At 40.1% G+C, this 3,658-nt stretch overlaps 1 protein-coding gene across 1 annotated transcript; it reads left to right on the top strand.

The window, feature by feature from the left end:
- The first annotated feature begins 397 nt into the window (after nt 1-397).
- LOC110933551 lies at nt 398-805 on the top strand. The gene has a single exon (XM_022176771.1). The coding sequence runs from the start codon at nt 398-400 to the stop codon at nt 803-805; it is 408 nt and encodes a 135-aa protein (XP_022032463.1).
- Nucleotides 806-3,658: the final 2,853 nt, after the last annotated feature.

Raw genomic sequence — 3,658 nt, 5'->3', positions numbered from 1 at the left:
GATTAGTAAGGTGGTGTCTAAAGTGGTTGCGAACCGGATGAGGAATGTGTTGAATGGGGTGATCTCGGAAACTCAATCGGCCTTTTTAAACGGAAATGCATTCTGGATGGTCCTTTAATCATCAACGAGATAATCGCTTGGCTTAAAAAGAAAAAAACGAAAGCTTTCTTCCTTAAGATTGATTTCGAAAAAGCTTACGACAACGTCAATTGGAGGTTCGTAGTGTCTATTCTCCATCAAATGGGATTTCCTCAATGTTGGTGTGAGTGGGTTATGGGTATTCTAAAATCGGCCAGATCTATGGTTCTGGTCAGTGGGTCGGCCATGTTTCAATTCCAATGTGGGAAAGGGATGAGACATGGTGACCCGCTCTCTCCCTTTCTTTTTTCTGATGGTAATGGAGGCCTTGTCTTGCATGCTCGACAAGGCTTTGGCAGCGGAGGTAATAAAAGGAGTTCAATTGCCAAATAACGGTCCAGTGATTACCCATTTACTGTACGCAGATGACGCTATAATACTTGGTGATTGGACGAAGGATGATATTTTGAATGTGCTTCGAATTTTGAGATGCTTTCACATTTGTTCGGGGCTTAAGCTCAACGTTGTTAAATCTAATCTATATGGTATCGATTTGGCCATGGACGAGGTGGGGAACATTGCTAACGATCTAGACTGTAAATCGGATTCGACGCCATTTAAATATCTTAGAGTGTTGGTGGGAGCTAACATGAATCGTATTAATAACTGGCAGACGGTCTACGAGGTGTTTCAAAGACGTTTGGCATTATGGAAATCTGAGTGCTAATCGATAGGAGGGAGAGTCACGTTGATTAAGACGGTTTTAGAAAGCATCCCGACTTATTAATTCTCGTTTTATAAAGCTCCTAAAAAGGCCATCGAGGATTTGGAACGTATGATGAAAAATTTTTCCTTTGGGGAGGTTCTGTTGAGGAAAGAAAGATGCACTGGGTTGCGTGGGACCGGGTTACTTCTCACAAAAAAGATGGTGATCTAGGCATAAACAAACTTTTGAACTCGAACGTGGCCTTATTGTCGAAATGGGGTTGGCGGTATAAAATCGAAGGAGGAAGCTTGTGGAGAAGAATCATCCATGCCTTACATTACAGTAGAGTGAGTTGGGAATGCATTCCTTTCAAAAAAATGGCTAATGGGGTTTGGAGTAATATTGCAAAAGTTTTCATCAATACTAAGGTGAATGGCGAACCTCTACAGAACTGCTTCAAAGGGATAACTGGCAGTGGAGAAGAGGTTGCTTTTTGGCTGGAATCCAATAAGAGATGCAAGGTTAAATATCGGATATAAAGGCACGGGATCGAGCTCGTTTTCGTCTGGGACTGGAAAGAACAGCTCACGATTCCTGATGCGGCTGATTTCCATACTTTGCTTCATCTTCTTGCCGACGTTAGGACTGTTAAAATGTCGGATCATGGGTCGTGGATCGGTGGATCGACGGGAGAGTTCTCGGTGAAGGCGGTTAGAAAGCTTCTTGCGTTCGGGATTGACGTTAGTAACAGGTATGTCATGAGTTGGAGCAAGTGGTTACCGCTAAAATGCAATATTTTTGCCTGGCGTTCTGAGATGAATAAAATTCCGACGGGGGTCGCCTTGAGGAAAAGAAGCATCCCGATTGAAGACGTTTCATGCCCCCTCTATAACTTCGAAGATGAAATAGTGGAACATCTTTTTTACGTCGTGTTTGGTGGCTAATACGGTGTGGCAACATGTGAGCACGTGGTGTAAGTTGCCAAGCATTTTTGCTTTCTCGTTTAGGGACCTCCTGGATCAACATAACAGGGCCGGCCTATCGGATATGAGGAAGGAGGCTGTCCAAGGTATCATCATTATCGGTTGCTGGAGTATTTGGAAGGCTAGGAACGAGTTGAAGTTCTTGAATAAACCGTCTAAATTGGAGAACATTCTCAGCGAGATAAAGGCTTTAAGTTTCTTGTGGATTACAAATAGGTCGAAGCATAAAGATGTTGATTAGGATGGTTGGTATAAATTCATTTTGATGTAATTGTTGTTTGTTTGTGTTGTCCATTGTCGCCCTGGTTTCTGGTCGGCGTGTTCTAATGAAGTTAACCTTTCAAAAAAAACATTTCAATTGAGGCGGCTACTTTAGTTTTAATATTGAAATTTGGTTAAACAATATTGTAAGGTATTGATTTGGTGCATAGGATTCAATAGTTTGTTATTTTGACAAAGTGGTTAAACAATTGTTTGGGTATGGTGTGTTTGGTTGATAAAATATAAGCAAGTGCATGTAGTTTTGGGTTCGAAGTTTGGTTGGTATTGGAATTCGTATTTGGTTCGTATTGGTTGCTTTCGCTATTGGTTCGTAGGTGCTTCCGCTGTTGAGTTAGGGTTTTTATGAAAAGTTAGTTTGGACGAAAAGGTTATCTTCATTCGAGTTGATTGGTTGGATTTGAATTTCGTATTTGGTTGCTCGCATTTGTCTCGTTGTTCTGAGTAGGTTTCAATTATTTTTCATCATGGATGTATAGTTCTCTTTCAGATCCACAAGTTTCTGAGCAATTCAGACTATTTCTAAATTCATGCATGTCTTCGTCTAGTACCTCAGGTGTTCCTTCATCCTTTCGGATTTTGGATTCCGGTGCATCTCATCATATGTCACCCTACTTGTCATCTTTTGTATCTTTGACATCTAGTTCAAGTGCGTCTGTTATGTCTGCGAGTGGTACATCATCATCGACGCCATCGTCAACACCAATAATACTTCGTTTATCCTGCACTACTATATCCCATTTTGTTTTGCTTAGGTCATTGAAAAAAAAACACTTATGTTACTAGTTTTGCTAGAACGAATGGTTCAGATGCATAGCCATCTGTGTTAAGGTCCATAAGTGTAAATCCATATTTGTCAACTGTAACGCCTCTAGTGTTATTCACCCACTTACATTTGAACACGGGTATGGTGGTGAAACCATAATCCAATTCACATATTTCATGTATGACACGGTAATAAAAATTTTTAGCAATTCTTGTAAGTATATCACGATTCGTACCATATCAAACTTGTGTCATCTTCACAAATAGGACAAGCTAGTCTACATTTCATACTATATCTTGACAAATTACCATATGCTGGAAATTCACTGGTGGTGCAAGATATCATGGCACGCAAATCAAAATATTCTTTCTTATAAGACTCATACACGTTAACACCTAGGCTCCATAGAGTTATAAGGTCATCTATTAATGGAGACAAATAAACATCAATGTCATTACCAGGTTGTTTCAGACCCTTGAATCAACAATGACATAATTATGTATTTTTTTCATGCATAACTACGGTGGAAGGTCATAGATACAAAGAAGAATCGGCCACGTACTATGACGACTACGCATGTTTCCAAAAGGGTTGATCTCGTCCGAGCTATGTCCAAACCATATGTTTCTGATCTTGTTACCAAATTCAGGATACATATAATCAATAGTTCTCCACTGAGGTGAATCTACCACATGTCTTAATTTCCCACATTTATATGGTCATCTGAATGCCAACGCAACAATTTTGATTCTTTCTCGTTTGCAAATAATCGTTTCAGTTTCGGTATAATAGGAAGATACCACAACACTTTAGCCGGTGGTCCAATTTTCATCACATCATCGCCAA

This window comes from Helianthus annuus, chromosome 1 (assembly GCF_002127325.2).
Source record: "Helianthus annuus cultivar XRQ/B chromosome 1, HanXRQr2.0-SUNRISE, whole genome shotgun sequence".
Taxonomy (NCBI): Eukaryota; Viridiplantae; Streptophyta; class Magnoliopsida; order Asterales; family Asteraceae; genus Helianthus; species Helianthus annuus.
Note: the sequence above shows the minus strand (reverse complement) of the source record. Positions and strands in the feature narration are given on the sequence as shown.

Coding starts and splice junctions, on each gene's coding strand:
- LOC110933551 (XM_022176771.1), top strand. CDS start 398: ATGGAGGCCTTGTCTTGCATGCTCGACAAGGCTTTGGCAGCGGAGGTA.